This window comes from Oryctolagus cuniculus, chromosome 17 (assembly GCF_051225735.1).
Source record: "Oryctolagus cuniculus isolate XC-2025 breed Fujian yellow rabbit chromosome 17, ASM5122573v1, whole genome shotgun sequence".
NCBI lineage: Eukaryota > Metazoa > Chordata > Mammalia > Lagomorpha > Leporidae > Oryctolagus > Oryctolagus cuniculus.
In genome coordinates, this window is record NC_142883.1 from 34,659,751 (window position 1) to 34,679,660 (window position 19,910).

General features: G+C 48.8%; 1 protein-coding gene across 3 annotated transcripts in view; it reads left to right on the top strand.

Annotated features, from left to right (window-relative positions):
• The window catches only part of YPEL2 (yippee like 2), a 65,410-nt gene extending 49,689 nt beyond the window's left edge, over positions 1-15,721 (top strand). For all 3 annotated transcript variants that reach the window (XM_051824814.3, XM_089317306.1, XM_089317307.1), the window contains 3 exons: positions 7,521-7,564; positions 8,536-8,644; positions 11,129-15,721. In XM_051824814.3, coding sequence (XP_051680774.1) covers positions 7,521-7,564; positions 8,536-8,644; positions 11,129-11,218 — 243 coding nt within the window. In that variant the 3' untranslated portion in view covers positions 11,219-15,721. The remainder of the gene's footprint in view (positions 1-7,520; positions 7,565-8,535; positions 8,645-11,128) is intronic.
• Positions 15,722-19,910: the final 4,189 nt, after the last annotated feature.

Genomic DNA, 19,910 nt, shown 5'->3' on the forward strand with positions numbered 1-19,910 from the left:
ACTGTAGTGCCCTGAGCAAATCATAGAGGCAGAAAGTAGATGTGTGCTTGCCAGAGGCTGGGGGTAAGGGAAACAGGGTGACGACCAAAGGTGTTAGTCTTCTTTTTGGAATGTGGAAATGTCCTAGTATTAGATAGTGGTGACAGTTACACCCTCTTGTGACTATACTAAGAACCACTGAATTGCATGCTTTTAAAAGGATGATGGTAATGTGAATTATATCTCAGTTTTTAAAAGCTCCACCTTTGTACGAATAAGTACTTTTATAGCTATAAAGCAGAAGCAGCTTCTAACAACAAAAATACAGAGTCTTAAAGTTTATGAGGCACTTTCATGCACAGAGTCTAATTTCTTGTACATATCTGGTGTTATTTTACAAATAAAGACATTGAAGCTCAGAGAAGCTGATTGGCTTGCATGATTTAGTGACATTCTTGCTAGTAAATGGCAAAGCCAGGACTCCTACCCTGGCAGTCTGTCTTTGAAGCTCTGGCATATAACACTGGGTGTATGAATGATGGATTGGAGCAGGACATACCAGGTGCTTTACAAAAGTGGGGTGGAGGGCTAGTGTTGTGGCATAGCAGCTGAAGCCGCCATCTGCATTGCCAATATCATATATGAGCACTGTTTAAAGTCCTGGATGCTGCATTTCCATTCCAGCTCCTTGCTAATGTGCCTGGGAAAGCAATGGAAAATGACCCCTGTCACTCACATGGGAAATCTGGATGAAGCTCCTGGCTTCAGCCAGGCCCAGTCCTGGCTGTTGTAGCCATTTGGGGGAGTGAAACAGTGAATAGAACTCTCTCTCTCTCTCTGTAACTCTGCCTTTCAAATAAATAAGGCTTTTTTTTTTTTTAAATGGTGGATTCCCAGAATATTACAGCTGGGAAGCAGCATGCGCAGCTTTGGGCCTGTCCTTTTGTGCTTATGGAGACGCTAAGTTACATAGAGGGGGAGCCTGGCCTTTTGACACAGTAGGAGAAAGAGGGAGGCCAAGGTCACCAGAGAAAAGGAGTTTGAAGATCCAGGTACGTTAGAGTCAGCTCTTTTCAACTCTTTCTTCCAGACTCTGAAAGGCCGGGAGGAAAGTCCCCTTCCACTTGACTGGCCTTGTTTCACTTAGTGCCCCAACAGCCCTAGGAAATAGGCTTGGTTTCCCTTTTCAGATGATAAATCTGTGGAAGCTAAGAGGGGCTACGGACCGGACCGAGGTTGAAAAGCCAGTAAGTTGAAGCTGTGTGGCAGGATCTGAACCTGCATCTTGTGAAGCTGAGATGAGGTCATCTTGCTTTGCCCAGATCTGTGTGAGGTCATCGGGCTCCCAGCTGGTATAGCTGGTTAGGCAGGTGGACAGCTGCATGCATCCTGAGCGTGGGCTCAGTGGAGAACGGCTGTGCTGGTCCCCGGCCCTTCCTGCTGGGTGGAGTCTGCTCCGGTGAGTGGCACTCGGAGGTGCGGCCCCACACTTACTGCCACGGGGGAGGCACCCACATTCCCCATGTTGCCACCTCCCATGGAAAGTATTCATTTTTTTTTCCAGTGGTTTGCCTATTTTTCAAAGGAGTTTCTGCCTTCCAGCCTTTCAAAGGGGCCAGGATTCAGTGGTTTTGGCTACTAAACAGGAAACTCGGAGCCCTTTCCGTTCCTTTGAGCTGATTGGAAGGGCTGGGCCTGGAACCATTACTCTACTTTAAGGGACAGAAGAGAAGTTTTGTGTGGTTCACAAAAACAAGACGAAAACCTTTCCTGGAGGCCTGCACACCAGCCTTGGTTGAGACACAGCATGGGAGAGAGCTGCCTCGTTGCCTGGCAGTAATGACAGCAAACAAATGTGTCTGACAGTCGGCTTGGCATCCCCAGGTCTGACACTCTGTTTGCTTGGTTCTAATTGCTTCCTTAACTTCCTTCCAGTGGCCCCACCTCCGGTACCACCCTCACCCAGGGGAGTACCAAGCCGTGCCAGGCTGTACCAGGCTGGGCCGGGCCCCACAGGATGCAAGGCCCAGCCGGGGCTGTTCTTGTCTGTCTGTTTGCAAGCCGCCTGCTGTGCCCAGTGGCTGTTTTTCTCGTCATAAATGTCGACTTGGCAGGGGCCACAGGGTGGAAGCCATGGTGAAAGAGCTTCCAGGCTCCTGCCTGCAAGGCTGAGGAAACCCTTTGTAGCCACTGCCTCTCAAAGGTGCTCACAGAGGACTTGCCGCCGGAACAGCCCTGACCAGGCCCGGCGTCCTTTGCGGAGCGTGGGCCTCTTCCAGTTATTCTCAGGACAGGCCTGGGGGAGCCATGTGGGCCCCAGCCAGGGAGGTGCCTCTGGGCCTGGCTGGCCTTTCTCCTGCACGCATGCACCCTCCCCCACCCCACTCTCTCGAGGAACTCAGATGTGTCAGGGAGAGAAGTTCCTCTGAGGCCCTGCCCTGAAGAAGCCTGGAGACCCCAGAGCACAGTCCTCCAGCGTTTTTGTTTTTGTTTTCTTTGTTTTTAATTTACTTTCATCTACTTCAAAGGCGGAGTGACAGAGACAAAGATGGAGATCTTCCATCCCCTGGCTCACTCCCCAAATGCCCATCGTAGCCAAGGCTGGGCCAGGTTGAAGCCGGGAGCCAGGAACTCCGTATGGGTCTCCCACGTGGGTAGCAGGGGCCCAAGCACTTGAGCCTTCATTTGCTGCCTTTCAGCATGGGTTTTAGCAGGAAGCTGGATTGGAAGTGGAGGAGCCAGGACGTGAGCCTGTCCCTGAATAGGGGATGTGGGCATGGCAAGCAGTGCCTTAACCCACTGTACTCTGACAGTGGACCCAAGGCCTGCAAGCTTTTAAAGGCACATGCCTCCATGAGTAAAATACTTGACCATATACACAAATATATGTGTGTGTGTGTGTGTGTGTATGTATATATAGTATGTACTTACAGAATGTGTTTGTACTGACTGATATGTAATGTGTACATTATAAGCATATATAGGATGAAAGATAAAATGATGAAAAAATGATCATTTGTATAATTTTATGTGGTTAAATATGTTCTTTTTTTTTAAAATCTAGGCTTATCATTTCAGATATAGTAATATGTAAAAAGTGTGTCCTTAGGCAAATGTAATCAATTAGTTGTTCTTGCAAACTTTTAAGAAAAGTGTTTTTTAACAGTGGTTCAGGCCCCTCAGAAATTGCTTTTGGAATGTTTTTAAATAGATGAGGGAATTGCTTATAATTCCTAATTATACAGGCAGAGGGGTATACAACAGATATAGGAAGTTTTAGAGATGGTTTTTCATCTATTAAATTTTTAAAGATATATTTTAAAATTTACGTACAGTGAAAGTCACTTGTTTGGTATACAGTCCCATGAGTTTTGACAGATAGAGCCACCACTGTAACAGTTCCATCTCCCTTGCTGCCTCTTAGAGTCACAGGAGGTCTTGCCCATGACCTCTGGCAGCCACTGGTCTTCTTAGCCATTCATCCACGTTGCCCTGTGTATCAGTACTGTGGTCCTTTTTATTACAGAGGAGCACTGTGTGGAGGGACCAGTCTGTTTATCCAGTCACCAACTGAGAGACATTTAGGTTGAGCGATTATGAATAAAGCTGCTAAAAATATTCTCATAGGTTTTTGTGTGAACATAGGTGTTTGATTTTACTTGGGTAAATGGATCTCCAACCTCCTTTCCAAGGTAGCTGTCCCATTTTGCAATGTGAGAGAGCTCTGGTTGTTAAGCATTCTTGTCAGCTGTTGGGTTTTTAGTTGAAAAAAATTTTTTTCTTAAAGTATAGTAGGTTGATAAAGCTCAGTTTATCAGTTTGTTCTTTTATAGATTATTTCTCTAACATAGGTCACAAAGATTTTCTCCAAAATTTGCTGCTTTTTTTTTTTTTAAGGTTTATGTATTTATTTGAAAGGCAGAGTTATACAGAGAGGAAGAAACAGATAGAACCATCTTCCATCTGCTGGCTCACTCTCCAAAGTGGCTGTAATGGCTGGAGCTGGGCCAGGCCCAAGCCAGGAGCCTGGAACTCCATCTAGATCTCCCATGTGAGTGGCAGGGGCCCAAGCATTTGGGCCATCTTCTGCACATTAGTGGAGAGCTGGATTAGAAGCAGAACAACTGGGACTTGAACCAGGGCTCATATGGGATGCTGGTGTTGCAGATGGCAGCTTAGCACAGTGTGCCACAATGCCAGCCCCCCTAAATCTTCTTCTAAATATCATGTACTTTGAATCAATTTTTGTACAAGCATATCCTTTTTTTGAAAGAAAAACTTTTATCCACTGGTTCAGTCCCCAAATGGGTGCAACAGCCAGAGCTGGACCAGGCTGAAGCCAGAAGCCCAGAACTCTATCCTGGTCTCCACATGAGTGGCAGGGACCCAAGTACTTGGGCTCCCATTCACTGTCTTTCCAGGCACATTAGCAGGAAACTGGATAGGAAACAGAGCATCAGGGACTCTGATATGGGGTGCTGGCATCACAAGCAGCGGCTTAACCCACTGCATCACAATGCTGGCTCCAAGCATATCATTTTTAAGCAAAAAACAAAATGAAAACATTGCCAGTGTCACTTGCTCTCTGTAGTGGGAGCCTCAGACACTTTGCTATCAGCAAACCTCTTCATGGTGCTATATCCTATCACAAAGCATTGCAAGAACCTGCTGTTTAGAAATCTTGGTTTCTAAGAATCAGCCCCATTATTAACACCCAGTAGCACAGAAAGCACAGGATTCACAGCATGCTGAAAGCAAAGGCAGAGGAGTACCACTATCACCCCAGCCTGCCTCCCACCCAGTGGGAGTCCTACCCTTCCTTCTAGATACCTGTACACACATGTCCCATTACCAGGTCAGGAAGGGGCTCCGTGACAGTCCACAAACTGCAGTGTCTAGTGGAACTTTTTTTCCCCTAAAGATAAAAATAAATGAAATTTCTAGTATTCTCCCCACCTTTGGGGGATTGTCCTGCACACCTTCTGGGGATCCTGCCCTGGACGTCTTAAAGAGCTGCCTTTCTCCTTCCATTTCCAGTTGTGTCTGGGTGGATGATCTATGAGAAAGAAGTGGGCACATCCTTATTTTTTTTAAAAGCATTTTTTGTTATTGTTTTTAAAGATTTATTTATTTATTTGAAAGAGAGTTACATGGAGAGAGGATAGGCAGAGAGAGAAGAGAGGTCTTCCATCCACTGGTTCACTCTCCAGATGGCCGCAACAGCCGGAGCTGCGCCTATCCGAAGCCAGGAGCCTCTTCTGGGTCTCCCACGCGGGTGCAGGGGCCTAAGCACTTGGGCCATCTTCTGCTTTCCCAGGCCATAGCAGAGACCTGGATCAGAAGAGCAGCAGCCAGGACTCGAACCGGCACCCATATGGGATGCTGGAGCTTCAGGCCAGGGCATTAACCCGCTGAGCCACAGCGTCGGCCCCGGGCACATCCTTAAGGTCTCTCCCTGCCACCAATGGGGAAGCTCTGTGGGTCCGTGTTCCTTTCTTGTCTGCTTTCTTCTAGGGCTTGTTTTTCCATAGCCACCTTCTTCCAAGCTCTGAACTTTAACATCTTGGCAAATGTTTCTTTAGAGGATGACTCTCTAGATTACTCAAAATTTAAAATCATGGAATCATGAGAGAATATAATTTTGAAGCTAGTGGGGGACTTGGAGGTCAATAAGTCCAAATTCCTTGTTAAACCAAAAGGAAATGAGCTGTGGTATATCCACAGAATGGAATACTACTCAGCAGTAAAGAAGGAATGCACTATTGACATGTGAAAACATGAATGAAAGACGCTGGGCAAAAGCACTATATACTGCATGGTTTCCTTTACAAAAAAAAATTCTAGAAAATACCAGTGATAGAGCAGTGGTTGCCTGTGGACCCGTGATGGGGAAGAAGAAGAGAGGAGGGAAGGCTGGATTCAGAGGGGCGTGAGGCAGCATTGCATGTGGCAGCTGGGACAGCTTGATGGTGGTGACGATTTCACATGTATATTCAGCTGTCAGGACTCATGCAGTATTATAAAGGTTGAACCAACAGTCCTGTCACACCTAGGCCTGGGTCCTTGTTTCATCCAAATGCTTGGCACAGACTTCCAGGTTCTGGGCTTTGGGGTTTCATTTTTTTCCATTTGCTTAAACATTTCTTTGATTGACATGTAATAGTTATGCCTGTTTCCGGGGTACCAGATTCCAGGTTTTGGAGCTGTGGTGCTCAGAGCTGCTTAGTTGTGGCCTGGGCGCTCCTGTGCTCCCCAGGAATGTTTCAGGACGCAAAAATGCAGAGTTGGGTTTAGTGTGGGCAGCAGCAGGGGAGCGTCTACTTGGTCCTTGCAGCTGTACTTGGGAGTGAAGGGACCTGGTGCACCAGGATGTAGGAGACAACCAGCAACATAGCTGCTCCAGAGGCTGTTTTTCCACAAGTGAGGAATTTTGCTCTTCCTGGCTGGTGGCGCTGATCCCTGAAGTCCTGCACATTGGACACAGTGGCCGTCTCCTGCACCAAGATCTGGCACTCACCCTTCCTCCCTCTGGTCATCTGCTAACTGGTCACCCCCAGATTCTTCAGCCACTGAATAACGGAAGTCATGGGAGAGTCCCTTGTTTATTTTTAGAATGGTTTTCAGGACAGGATGGGATGTTTCAATCCAGAATATGATTGATTGTCAGACCACACTGCAAAGATGCAGGCAGTAATGCAGAACATGGCTGGCTCATGTCAGCCAGACGTGATGGTGTGACCAGAGGAGGAAAACATGGATGGGGCCCGTGTCCATGGAAGTGAACGCCAAATTGCCTGACCAGCTCACGCCCCTGTCTGTCCTGTTCCCTGCCACTATGAGGCTAGAAGAGCAGCTCAGATTGAAGCTGAGAGTTAAAATGGATTTGCTGCTTAATGAGCATTCCTGTAACATAGAGATCAAGTTCCTTACACCTCCAAAGGAGAGCCATTGGATTCCCACTGCGGGCGGTGGGGGTTGTAACCATCATGGTGGCCGTGAGACTCTACGAGAAAGCAGGGTGGGGATGCGTGTGGGCTTGGTAATTAGTTCTTGGGTTGGGGATTCTTTGCAGCCTTCAGTAGAGCTGGACAGACCGTGCCCTGTGTGCATGCCCAGGCCAGCTGGGAGAGCTGAGGCCAGCACAGATGGCTGAAATCAAGTGGGACCGGGAGAAGCCATTGCCAATTAATTATCTCAGGTGGATTAATTGTGTCAGGCAATGTCAGGAGGAGGGACAGAGTTTTCAGTGACCCAGTGGGGCTTGGGTGTATTTTAAAATTTTTTTTCCCTCCCTCGATCTTACCTGGGCTGATGAAAACAGCCCCGGTGTGGGCTGGCTTGAGCTCTACAGCTCTGTTTGCCCCACCCTCTCCTCCTCCCCCCATGCCATCTGGCAGCTAGACGGCGAGCTGGCTGCGTGCTTCCTTTTGCCTTGTCAGTGCTGGAAGGTCACACTTGCGGGGATTATGGGGTTGGTTTCCCAAATGGTGGGTGCAGTGGCTGTGGATATCTAACGATTGATTTGTTTTCTTGCATTTCAGTCGTTCCAGGGAAGTCAAGGACGAGCATACCTTTTTAATTCAGTGTGAGTGTCTCTAAGCGGTACCTGCATTGCTTGGTGCAAATTTGGAGGGATGGGGAGAAGCAACCCGTAATGATAATTAAATAAGGGAAGGCACCCGCTTGCCCTGCCCCGGTTGAGACCCTGTGGAGCGTTACGCTGCACAGTTGGTGGACGCTTATCTTGGAGGAATTGTTTCTGGCAGCGTCTCTGACTGTTCTCAGTGGGCACATCAGAGAGGCGCAGCCTCGCTGGGAGGAAGCCAAGAGCTCCTGAGAAGGCATGGGTGTGAAGACCTGACAGCCAGGGCTGAGATGAGCCCTTGGGAGGGGAACGAGGCTGAACACAGGACACCAAGGTCGACTAAAAGGTGGCGGGGAGGCCCAACTCGAGTCTTTCCCCTGCTGCGGATGCGCGGGCTACCCTGTCCTCTCTCCCTGGGCACAGGGTTACAGCCCCTTCCCTGGGAGAGGAGGGTATGCAGCCTGATGAGCTGTAGACCTGGAAACCCAGCCCGTTCTGCTTGACACGAGCAGCTCTCTGATACAGAACAGCACATTCAGCTCCTGGGTACCATCACGCTGGTGATAGGGTGACACTGTGCTGTCGCATTTGACTCCACGCTTCTGGCCTCAGCGAGCTTCGAGGACCTCTGCGCCCTGCTGTGGACTTCACAGTGCAGTTGCCAGTTGGTCCCCATAAGTCACAAGATTGAAATCATTTGTTAGAAAAATCTTAAGGATTGTCTCTACCATGACTATTGTAGTAGTCCCACAGAATCAGAACTTGCAGATCTGAAATTTATTCCGATTGAGCTGCTTCCGTGTGGCTGGCTGTTGGGGACTGTTGCTGATTTCAGTTTTAAACCACATTCTTCTCAGTGTTGGCTTCCCTTGGGGCAGCCTTGCCCTGTTAATTCTTATTGGAAGCTCAACTTGAATGACTGGTGATGCATGTACTCGCAGCTAAAGCTCCCTCTCTGTCCCTTGGCACAGAGTCAATGTGGGCTGCGGGCCTGCAGAAGAGCGCGTGCTGCTAACGGGACTGCATGCGGTCGCAGACATTTACTGTGAAAACTGCAAAACCACTCTGGGCTGGAAATACGTAAGTATGAAGAAGTCTGGTTGGTAGAGGGCTATGGAGGGAAAAGCCATGAGCCTTATGCTAGATGATTATGGCCTCAAAAAGTTGACTTATCTTTATTTGAATGGTAGAGCAAGAGAGAGAGAGAGAGAGTATGAGAACACTTCTATCCACTGGTTCACTCTCTGAATGTCTGCAACAGCCAGAGCTGGGCCAGGCGGAAGCCAGGAGCCAGGAACTCTATCCTGGTCTCCCATATGGATAGCAGGGGCCCAAATACTTGGGCCATCTTCTTGTACCTGTGCAAGCACATTAGCGGAAAGCTGGATCTGAAGCCAAGCAGCTGGGACAGAGCTGGCTCTCTGTTACGAGATGCCAGTGTCACAAGTGGTGGCTTAACCCACTGCACCACGTGCCTCCGAACTCTATCCCCCACACTAATATTTCTTGGTCACTTCTTCTGTGCTATGCTCAGTACTTCATTGGTTCATTCCAATCTTTCTTCTGACTCACAATAATGCTGCAAAGTACGATCAAGTCTTCCAGTTTTATAAGTGAGCAGAAAAATCCCCGTGCTGGGTAGCAGGAGATGTGGGTTCAGTAAGAGGTTTCTATACGCTCCAGACCCAGTGCTCGTCCTTGGACCCTTCCAGCTCTGACATAATGGGAGTGCCTATGGGGCTCAGGAGCTGGTGAACCAGCCGCCTTCCTTTTTTTCTCCTTCTCCTTCTTCTTTTTTTTTGTTTGTTCTTACACTCTACACTTATACTCTACACACTTGCAAATGCACACTGAGCATGGAAATGAATAATACAGTGTCAGGGAGATCACTTCTGAGCCCACAGCTCTCGGGTATGGGGCATATTTGCCTGATTTCTCCCAATTCCCCTCCTCCCTCCTCGCCCCTTTCCATGCTGGGAAATGATTGCTCTTTTGACAAGAGACCCAAGTTTGTACTTTTGTTCTGAAACCCAAAGCCCCCAAGTCCTAGAAAACACAGTTCATACAAATACTGCCCAGAACCTACCAGCTGTAGGTTCCCCCACACATTGAGCTTAGTCACGCAGGGACTCCATTTTTACAGCGGCCCCAAGCATTTCCGAAGTCCCTGTCTCTGCAATAAGTAGCCCTCCACCCCGAACCTCTGCAGGACTTCTTCATGTGGGGCATATTAGCTGGGAGCGTTCGCGGTGCTGTGTAAGAGTAGCCAGGTAACCTGCCAGGTGCTTTGTGTGGACTCTTGCCTCTGGAGGCTGGGAAGCGGGTGGGGCTTCAGGGCTGCCATGTTCTCTAGCCTGGAATTTTTACGGCTTATGTCTCCCTGGAGAGAGGGGAAGAAAAACAGGCTTGACCCATTGGCCAGAGAAAAGGCAAGGAAATTGAAAATAAAATGACCTCTTTGGCCTCACAGTACTTTGTTTCTCCCACTAGATGTCTTTTCTCTAAGCCTAACAAGAGCAGTTCAAAATTATATCCAGACTTCCCTGTGTTTCTAGAACACAGCAGGAATGACACCTAGACTTTGTGAATACGTCCACTGGGCAGACTACCAGTCGCCTCTGAAGGGAAGGTCCCCTAAGAATATTTATGTGTGTGTGTGCTGGTTCATTCAGCAAGTATTTCTTTTTCTTTTTTTTTTTTTTTTTATTTTTGACAGGCAGAGTGGACAGTGAGAGAGAGAGACAGAGAGAGAAAGGTCTTCCTTTGCCGTTGGTTCACCCTCCAATGGCCGCCGCTGCAGCCGGCGCACCGCGCTGATCCGATGGCAGGAGCCAGGAGCCAGGTGCTTATCCTGGTCTCCCATGGGGTGCAGGGCCCAAGCACCTGGGCCATCCTCCACTGCACTCCCTGGCCATAGCAGAGAGCTGGCCTGGAAGAGGGGCAACCGGGACAGAATCCGGCGCCCCGACCGGGACTAGAACCCGGTGTGCCGGCGCCGCAAGGTGGAGGATTAGCCTATTGAGCCACGGCGCCGGCCCAGCAAGTATTTCTTGAAGGTGTATTATGTGCCTGGCCAGCTTCCAGGAACACACCGGTGAACAAAACACAAAAATCTCCAACTTCCTTAAAGTTTATATTGTAGTCCTGGGAGACAGACAATAAACAAAATAAAAATGCGAATTACCGTGTATGTTGGAAAGTGATAAGTACTGCGGGAGAAAAATACAGCAGCAGGGGGTGGAGTGGGGAATCGGACTGCTGGCACGCAAGGCAGGTGGGAAAGAACCTTCTGAGATGGTGCGGTGGAAGCAGACTTAAAGAAACAGAGGTCCTGAAGCAGTTCTGCTGTGATACTGAGGAGGTCCGAGCTGCCTCAGATACCCACAGTTAAGCAAAGGGGACGTAGATTGCTTAGGTGGTGGGAATTCTCGCTGAAGCCGAGTGAAACTGGGACCCGAGCTCAGTGGGCCCGACGCCTGTCACCTGCAGTGCTTCTGCTTCCGTGCGGAACAAGTCGCCCTGTTGTCTTCACTCACTTTGTGTCCTCTCCTCTGTGTTTCCTAGGAACATGCTTTTGAAAGCAGCCAGAAATATAAAGAAGGCAAATACATCATTGAACTAGCGCACATGATCAAGGACAATGGCTGGGACTGATCAGACCGCATCCACCCAGCCCAGTGTCCACGTGAACGCCATCCAACCGAACATTCTACCCAAGCGTGAGAGAGTGACTGAACACTTGGTTCCATCCATTTAGGGGCCTTGCCACCTGGGGCATCCTCCCACCCTGACACCATCTTTCCGGTGACTGGCCTCTAAATCGCTGTCTCTGTCTCTTTGCTTCGTATCTGTTTGTGAGTTGATCCTGGCTTCTCTCTGTTCTAGTGTTGGCTGAAAACAAGACAACGAAAGGAACAGATCCCTGACCGTGGGGCAGCAGCCCACCCTGACAAGGGCGCGGGGGCCCATACACGAGCTGCCTAAGGGCCTGTTGTCTGGAGTGCAGAGGCTCGGGGAGTGAGGGAGAGGGACAAGGGGGAACCCTGAGGGTCCTGGGGGTGGTGGGTGGAGGGTGGAGTTAGGACTACAATTACACTGCTCCCAGAGACCTGGTAATGGGCTTGAAATGATCGATTTGTCTAAAAGGACAAAGAGAAAAAAACATACCTCATGACTGCGTTCTCTCTGATCAGAGGTTTCTGTTCCTGACCCCAAATGTGCCAGGTTAGCAAAAGAGCACAAGCAGTGGCCCTGATAATTCTGGCTGCCAGGGCAAGCGCTGAATTCGGGATGCCCTGAAAGCAGTGAGTGACCTGGGTGAAGCTCGTGTGGGTGGTGGTGACACGCCGAAGTCTGTCTCAGCCCCGAGTCACTCTCCTCGCAGCCTTGGCCACTGTAAGTGAGAGAAGAGGGGAAGGCCATTTGCAGTGGGCACGAGATCCAGCTATCCCGAAGACTCTGGCCAGGAGCCAGGTAAAATGAGTAATCGGGGAGAGCAGGGAACAAAGAGAATCTGCAGTTGGGAGCTCCTGGAGAAATAGCTCAGATATTGAGCCAGAAAAATAAAAATAGAAGCAGTTGTTAGCAATTCTATCAGTCTGACCTTGTTGCTGACCCTTAATAAGTGTAATATGGCAAGCAAGGGGGTTGGGCAGGGACAGAAAGGAGGAGTGGTTGAGATCCGAGCCAGTGCAGGTTAGGTGGTGCCCCTTTCCTCTTTGCATACGCAGTGATGTCAGTGGAATCAGCAATTCTTTGGTCATAAAGTTTCTGGTATTTTCCCCAGTTCCGTCACTGTGGACTGTGAAGGGCAAAGCCTCAAGGCCTTGGTTTAGTGGTGACCTGGCTGGTAGATTCCTCACTTGCCCCTTGTTCTTGGACCTGAATGTTGCCTGTTGGTGTGGTCCAGCCTTGGGGGAGGGGTATAGATGCCAGTGTCCGCCTCCCTGCCTCCCCTACTTCCCACCCAGTCTTTATTATATTAGGGAAGTGGAGAAGACATCCCGGAAAGACTGCTGTTACGCGTAACTAACACTGTGAAGTCTGTTGGACAGCAGTTCAGCCAGTGCAGGGCACATGGCCGAAACACAGCTAACTGAGCGAGTTCCCTTCTGTAGACTGAAAATCTTATTGTCAGGACACACTTGTGTTAGGTAATTCTCAGCATCTCCGTCTCCACGTAGGCTGATCCTGTAGGAAAGGGCCCCTTGTAAGTCTGATAAAAGAATGAATGGAAGGAAGAATCTCTGAAATTGGTTAACCAAAATCAAAACAGCGAACCCAGTACATTTTCAGTATTGCATCTGCAACAGAGCCCGATTTCCAGAGGGAGGGAGGGAGTCTGTGGTGGAGATGCGTTTCTGTGTCTCCACATGCTGACTGCAGAATAGGAAAGCTGAGCTAGGCACGGACAGGGAGCAGGGCAGCACCATGGTTAGCAGTGCACCCCTTCTGTACGGCAAAGGGTTCTTAGGGATTGAATTTTGTTCTCCAAACCTTCTTTTCCAGAATTTTCCAGTGCTTTCAGTAGCCCTGGGTGATGAAATTGTTCCCCCCACTTTACTGCACGGCAGACTGAGTTTCGGAAGTGTTATTTTATTTCTGTTCCCAGCAAAACACTTCCTTTAGGAACATATCCTTTAGGAACTTAGGCCCAAGTTCCCAATGAAAAAACATTTTCAACTTTCACATTCCTAAGTAGGCTTGCCAGCCGGAAACCATGGATATCCCCTCTCTGTCCCTCCTGGCGGAAGTGGCCATCGTTTATGCATTTTGAATAAAGCCTTCCTCAGGGAATGCCCTTGCTAAAAATGAGATGTGCGGATACGGAGAATCTGGATGTGGGCTGCCCCAGGATTTCCAGGGGGCAGAGAAGGAGGCCACCGTGCTACTGGTATTCCTTAGAGATGGGGCCTTTGACTGTTACATGGATCAGAGCAGGCTCCAGTCCAGACCTGGGTTCTAGTTTTTTTCCAATTACTATCCATTAGGCACCCAGTGGGTGCCACACACTGTTGTGAGAGGTTTGAGTGTTGGTTTTTCCAGAACTGGGGGGAGGGAGGGTAGGAGGAGCTCATGAGGCTTCCCTTCGTGTCAGTGAAACCAAAAGTGCTTCTTATAACTTTAACTGCGTTTATGGCTTGTCTATCTAACACTGTTGGTATTGGAGAGGCCACAGCTGAGCTGTGGAGAGCCATCCATGTATGGCCTCAGTCAGTTCTTCTTTAATTTCCTCACCAAATTATCAACTCAGAGCATAACCAAAGACCTCATCCGTTCACCCCAGGTAGGTCCAGGGAATTGGAGTTGGCTGACAGAGCTCGGGGTGTGGGGAGTAGGGAAGGGGAAAGGGAGAAGCGAGAGAGGGAAAGGCTTGAAGTTCTAAACCTCAGCCAGCAGCTGCCTTCATTGCAAACTGCAGTGCAGCCAGCAGACCCTGTGGCTCCGTCTCCCCCGTGCCACCCTAGGTCGTAGGGCCTTGGCCACCCTGGAGTACACCCAGACCTCCCCGGCAGAGCAGTCTCAGGCCGCTGATGGGTTTGATTTGTTCTGGATCAAACACAGCCAGACCTGAAGCCCATGGTCACCAGCTGGCCCTGAGTGAGCGCTGCCCCAGCTCCAGCGACAGGAAGGCCGTGTAAATCGCCTAACTCTTTCCTGTTGGATCAGTGTGTGTGAAAGAGGTGTCCCCTTTAGAAAAAGATCTTCAAGTGGAGATATATACATACATATATATATATATATAAAAGTTGCTTGTGAAATATACTTTTGTAAATAATATTTAATTTTTTAAATAATATATTTGGTGCTGTTTTCTCAGATCCCCTGAGAGCACTTTTTATTTTCATTTTTAAATTCTATGATTTCCTCTGCATTTCTTGAAGTATATTTTAAGGGAAGCAGTGATCACCAATATACTTTAAAACAACTTGCAACAACGCTCATCACTTTAATCTGGACCGAGGCTTTACGGAAGTGCACTCTGCATGTTTTCGCCATAGAACAGACTCTGCAGTATGCAACCAGACTGGGAATCGAAATGTTTTCTTGCTCCAATATTGGCTAGAAAAGAAAACAAGTAAAATCAATTAAATTTAGTAGTAATAACGTAGAGTGATTCCTCTTCTTGGAAGAATTTCCAATAAATTGGAATCTTGTTTTTTAATGTGTGTGTGTGTGTGTGTGTGTGTACGTGCGCAAAAGCACTTTGGATTGTGCCTCCTGTTTCATTTTTATTGGGGACACTATACAGTTTACACCTCGGGCGCAGAAGGCTTCTCCTCGCTTTCTCTCCGTTGTTCTTGTTTCTGAGCGGACCAACGGCACGGACCTGGGGGATCTGTTCTCCTGAGCGTGGAGCTCCCGCCGGTTTGCTCCTTTTTAATGTGTGCACTCAACTTTCAGACAGGAAAGGAAATCTGGTTGTGAAGGTGAAGCAGAGTCAGATCTGTCAAATGCACGCTTCTTCCTGTGATGGGCGTGTGTCAATCACTGTCCCAGGACTGCGGTTGTTGTAGGAGCCACATCATGTCTAAAAGAACATCAATAAAACCATATCCATACCTTGTAGGTAAACAGTGTTTATTTTTTTCTTTTTTTTGGTGGGGTTGGGCAGTTGGTTCGTTTTCTTCAGGTCAGATTGCCTCAGGTTCAGGCAGAGAGTCTGGGAAGTCAAATCTGGAACACAATCAACGTACATGCTTTTAAGGAATCTGCTTCCAAAGAGAAAGCACGCACATCATCTGCCAGGTAGAGGAAAGAGATGTTTGGTTTTTTCAAATGAAAACACAGCCAGGAAACGGCGGCAGTCAAAGCTAGAGCCACGAAGAGACCAGCGACTCCCTCGGCACCGCCATGTCCTCTGCCCGCACGTCTGCGCAGCGCCCGCAGAGGCCGGCCTTTGGCGCAGACTTCGCCTGTGGACGCCTGTGTTTACAAACTCTGTGTGTTGGCCGTGGGTTCTCTTTGTTTATGTCTTTTTTGGTGGCATTTTCCTGGTCACTTTGCTTCAGTAACAAAGGTGATTGTTTCCAAATAGCCCGTCCTCACCTTTGCCTGTATTTGTACATAGAGATCCAGTATTAAAGTGCATCGTTCCTGTCCTACTTCCAATCTGTGTTGGTGCTCATTTGAGAAAATAAAGTTTTCAAATATTAACTCTCTGGAGAGTTGTTCAGTCTTCATTGACCCCGAGTGTGTTAACCTTATTTTTCTTTAAAAAAAAAAAGTACTGAAGTGTTTCAGGAGGTCACCTGTCAAACCCCAGTCCCTGACCTGTCGGCCATGACCCAGAGGAGTTATTTTTCCCAAGGAAATTAATGAATAAAAAGCGGGTCTCCTGCCTACCTGCAAATGCTTCTCCTGGCTTAGAGATCAGAAATGCACGAGTGACCTTTATCCAGTCCTGTGGGCTAAGCTCCACTCTCTTGGACTGGTCTTGCCTTTCTGGTGAACTTTGGCCTCCCTGTTGGATTTGTTTCTGAGCGTACTCTCTTCCTGTAACCTGTTTTGCTTCAGTGGAGGTGCCCGCCGTCACTTCATTCTTGTTTGCCTTTCGTGGACAGGGTCAGGAGAACCATGTGCAGGAGACACCGAGTCTCCAGCTAGCAGGCCCTGGGCCCTCACTCCTCCAAACCCTTCCTCCCCTGCCATGGCTGCCCAGGAGGTCGGCCCAGATCAGAAACAGGGTGAGCACGCTGGTGGTTGCTGGGTGCCTGGCTTGTGCCTGACCCTGCCTGGCTGGTATTTTGTCTGTGTGACCTGGTCCAGGGTCCTTACAAGGAGCTACTTCCTCACATCGTTCTAGGAGCCCTCTCTGGGAAAACGGGACAAATCTGCATCTTCCTTGAGGATGAAATGGAGGAGTTGTGAGATTTCATTACAGCGACCTGTCCAACCCCGGCTGCCTCCGTGATACTGTGTTCCCAGTTTTCATCTCTTTGCTCCATTGTTAATTCCAGTGTGGCTTCCTATGCCACTGGCCCAGTCTGCCCACATTGATGGCTAAATAAGTTTGTGCTCTGAGAATGCAAATTAGAAAATCGGTATAAAGAACACAGCTAGTAATGCTACCTGAGAAGTGTTGTGTGCTCCACAGCGGGGCATAAGCTGGGATTTTGTTTAATGCTCTGATGGATTATGTGTGTAATCCTTGGCACCTCCCATTAATAGTGGATGATGACTGAATGCTTGATGGACATTGAATTAATGGGGATGGTGGAGAATTAACAGCTTTAAAAAATCTCTGAAATGTTAATATGACTAAGAGAATGGAGAATTTAACATAAATGTTGCCCACATCAGGTAGAGATCAGTTTGTTATCTGCATTTCTTTATTCAACAGCATTTTGGGGGACATGGTATGATGTGGCTAATCTGATATGGAAACTGCCTGCAGAGAGCAGAGAATCAGGAATCCTGATTGTGCCTAATGAGTTATCCATGGCTTCCCCTCTGCTGGCAGGGTCTCCAGCCACACCGGCCAAGACCCTCACCCTGGACTCTTACAGTCAGCTGTTGTCACAGAATCAGTGCTCAGAATTCCTCTCATCCAAGCCCTGTGCTGCTTGTGCGCTAGAGCCGGGCACAGGGAAAGGTCTGGAGGTAGAGCCTGTGGGTTCAAGTACTGATTTCCCTTCCCAGAAAGTTGGTCTGTGGCAGGCGCCAGTGCTGGGGGGTAGTGGGTAAAGCCACTGCCTGAAGCGCCGGCATCCCATATGAGCACTGGTTCAAGACCTGGCTGCTCCGCTTCCCATCCAGCTCTCTGCTGTGGCCTGGGAAAGCAGTGGAGGATGGCCCAAGTGCTTGAGCCCCTGCATCCACGTGGGAGACCCCAAAGAAAGTCCTGGCTCCTGGCTTTGGATTGGCGCAGCTCCAGCCATTGCAGCCATCTGGGAGTGAACCAGCGGATGGAAGACCTCTCTCTGCCTCTGTCTTTGCCTATCTCTAACTCTTTCAAATAAATAAATCTTTTATTATTTTTTTAAAAGATGGTCTGCGAGAAAGCCCAGTGTACATGGTGAGGAGTCAGTAAAATGACTCCCCATTGCAGACCACCCAAGCCAGCTTGAACTGGGAAGTGGGGTGAAGAAGTGTTGTGTTTGCTCTTCTTGAACATTACTTCATTGTCACAATAATCCCTCATTTTACAGAGGAGAACACTGAGGCTTAGAGATATAAATAACAAGCCTATGGAAGAGCTGGGGTTTTAACTCTTGTTCTGACTCTGAACCCCACTCCCCAGATTGGGGGCCCTCAGTCTGCCATGAACATCTACAGAATGGAAACCTTTTTGACAAATGTGAAAACACCCACAGTGTCATGGCTACTTTATTTTCTCATATTTTACTTTTTTTTCCCCAACAAAAAAGAAATCCTAGCTTTTAAGGATCTGGAGGCAAAGAGCTTAGGACCAAGGAAGGGTTTAATTGTATTGTGTCTTTATTTTACAGAATTTCAAGTCCATTGATTGTAGAACTATGATTTTATGTATTTTTAAGATTTATTTATTTGAAAGGCAGAGTTGGGGGGGTGGAAAGAGAGGTCTTCCATCCGCTGGTTCACTCCCTAAATAGCCACAATGGCTAGGACTGGGCCAGGTGTAAGCCAGGAGCTTCTTCCGGGTCTCCCATGTAGGTGCAGGAGGTCAGGCCCAAGCACTAGAGCCATCCTCTGCTGCTTTCCCAGGCACGTAAACAGGGAGCTGGATAGGAAGTGGAGCAGCCAGAGCAAACCTGTGCCCACATGGGATGTGGTGCTGCAGGCGGCAGCCCAACCTGCTGTGTGTTACTGTGGATTCGTTTCTGAGAGGAGGAGCGAGGTGGGGGCAAGAGGCGCGGAGTCACCACACAGACCCCGGGAGTCTGGTCAAAGCAGGCCTGAGGCGAGCAGCCTGCAGACTCATTTATTTCAGTTGTTGCAGCAGCTTATATAGCCAAGAGGGCCAATCCAATCAAGGGGCAGTCTATGCCCTAACCAGTCACAGCCTGTTGCCAGTGGCCATCTTGGCATGGCCTTCTCATTCCACCACAGCTGTGCTACAGCACTGGCCCCTATATATTAAGATTTATTTATTTGAAAGAGTAACAGTGCACTTTTTTTAAAAAGACTTATTTATTTGAAAGACAGATTTACAAAGAGAGGTAGAGCCAGAGAGAGAGAGAGGTCTTTCATCCACTGGTTCACTCCCCAAATGACTACAACAGCCAGACCTGAGCTGATGCAAAGCTAGGAGCCAGGAGCTTCTTCTGGATCTCCCACATGGGTGCAGGGGCCCAAGGACTTGGGCCATCTTCTACTGCTTTCCCAGGCCATAGCAGAGAGCTGGATTGGAAGTGGAGCAGCAGGGACCCAAACCTGTGCCCATATTGGATGCCAGGGCTGTAGTCCGGGGCTTTAACCTGCTGCACCACAGCACCAGCAAGAGTGCACTTCTATCCACTGATTGGCTCCACAAATGCCCACAATAGTCAGGCTGGTCTAGGCAAAAACCAGGGAGCAAGAAACTCCATCTGGGTCCCCCAAGTATGTAGCAAGGAACCCAAGTTCTTGGTTGTCATGTGCTACTTCCTAGGTACATTAGCAGGGAGCTGGGACTGAACAGGTGTTCTGACATGGTGCAGACATCCCAAGAGACAGCTTAAGCTGCCCCACCTCAACACCAGCCCCAGATCTTACATTTCTTTTGAGGGGGACAAAAAGTATTGCTTTCAGTTCAGAATGATTTAAAAAGATACATATCCAAAATTCTCCCACGTAGGAGTGACTAAGGTGACCTGATGCCTGCCGACACCTCCCTGGGGCCCTCGAGGGCTAATCCTGCAGATCAGCTTGGAACAGGGCCAGGGTTACAGGGTTACAAGCTGATAGTGCGTAAAGGCCTCGTTCCCAAGGGATGTGGATCATTTTAGTGAGAGTAGCCAGAGAAGTAGAAGTGTCCAAGGCATCAGCAAATTCTTCGAACACTATGACACAATTAGTGATATCTACTTTGAATTCAAGTAATATTGGAGTGTGCATCGTGGTACAGTGGGTTAAGCCACTGCTTGGGACACCTGCATCATCCCATATTGGAGTGCTGATTTCAGTTCTGTCTGCTCAGCTTCTTATCCAGTTTCCTGCTAATCATCTTGGGAGGCAACAGATGATAGCTCAACTACTTGGGTCCCTGCCACCCATGAGGGAAATCCAGATTGAGTTCCAGGCTCCTGGCTTTGGCCCCGGGCCAGCCATGACTGCTGCAGACATTTGGAGAGTGAGCCAGTGTATGAAAGATCCTCTCCCTCTCCCTCTTCCCCTCCCCCCTCCCTTCCCCCCCTTTCTCTGTCCTGCTCTACTTTTCCAATAA